At 40.0% G+C, this 687-nt stretch overlaps 1 protein-coding gene across 1 annotated transcript in view; it reads right to left on the bottom strand.

The window, feature by feature from the left end:
• LOC115292634 (olfactory receptor 5K1-like) overlaps nt 1-476 on the bottom strand; it is a 27,352-nt gene extending 26,876 nt beyond the window's left edge. The window contains exon 1 of the mRNA XM_029940675.1: nt 204-476. Coding sequence (XP_029796535.1) covers nt 204-476 — 273 coding nt within the window. The remainder of the gene's footprint in view (nt 1-203) is intronic.
• Nucleotides 477-687: the final 211 nt, after the last annotated feature.

Raw genomic sequence — 687 nt, forward strand, 5'->3', positions numbered from 1 at the left:
TGAATCATGGAATGCAGATTTCCAGCTATGTAGGCCCCTGTGGTCATCTGAATGCAGAGTTTCTTTGACATCAAGGTGTGGTACTGTAGTGGGCTGCATATGGCCACATAGCGGTCATAAGCCATTGCTGCCAGAAGAAAGCAGTCTGCGGTTTCAACGGTGCAAAGAAAATAAAACTGTGCCATGCATTCATAGAAGGAAACCATTCTGTCCTCAGAAAAGAAGTTCTCTAACATTTTGGGAGTAATGGCACAGGCGCAGCAAGAATCCACAAGAGCGAGGTTGCCCAGAAAGATGTACATTGGCGTGTGAAGATGATGCTCTTTAGAAATCAGTGTCACCAGGCCAAGGTTCCCTACCATGGTGATCAGATAGATGGCAAGGAACACCAAGAAAAAAAGTGTCTTCAATTCTGGGTGATCTGTAAATCCTGTGAGGATAAACTCACTTTTCATGGTATGATTTTCTTCAGCCATTTCTGAATTTTCTGTTGAAAAAAAAATTGTGGAGAAATGAGGTACTTATTTATAATATGTCCAACTTGACTGCCAATCTAATTGGTTCATAAGGATGAGGAACATATTCTATAATGCTTTCACATGTTATGTGGATTTGACACATACCTAAATCTGAGTTAGTATCAATCTCTTGAAGCAATACTTAAGTAGCTACTGTTTTCACATTTTT

The sequence above is a fragment of the Suricata suricatta genome, chromosome 5 (genome assembly GCF_006229205.1).
Source record: "Suricata suricatta isolate VVHF042 chromosome 5, meerkat_22Aug2017_6uvM2_HiC, whole genome shotgun sequence".
NCBI lineage: Eukaryota > Metazoa > Chordata > Mammalia > Carnivora > Herpestidae > Suricata > Suricata suricatta.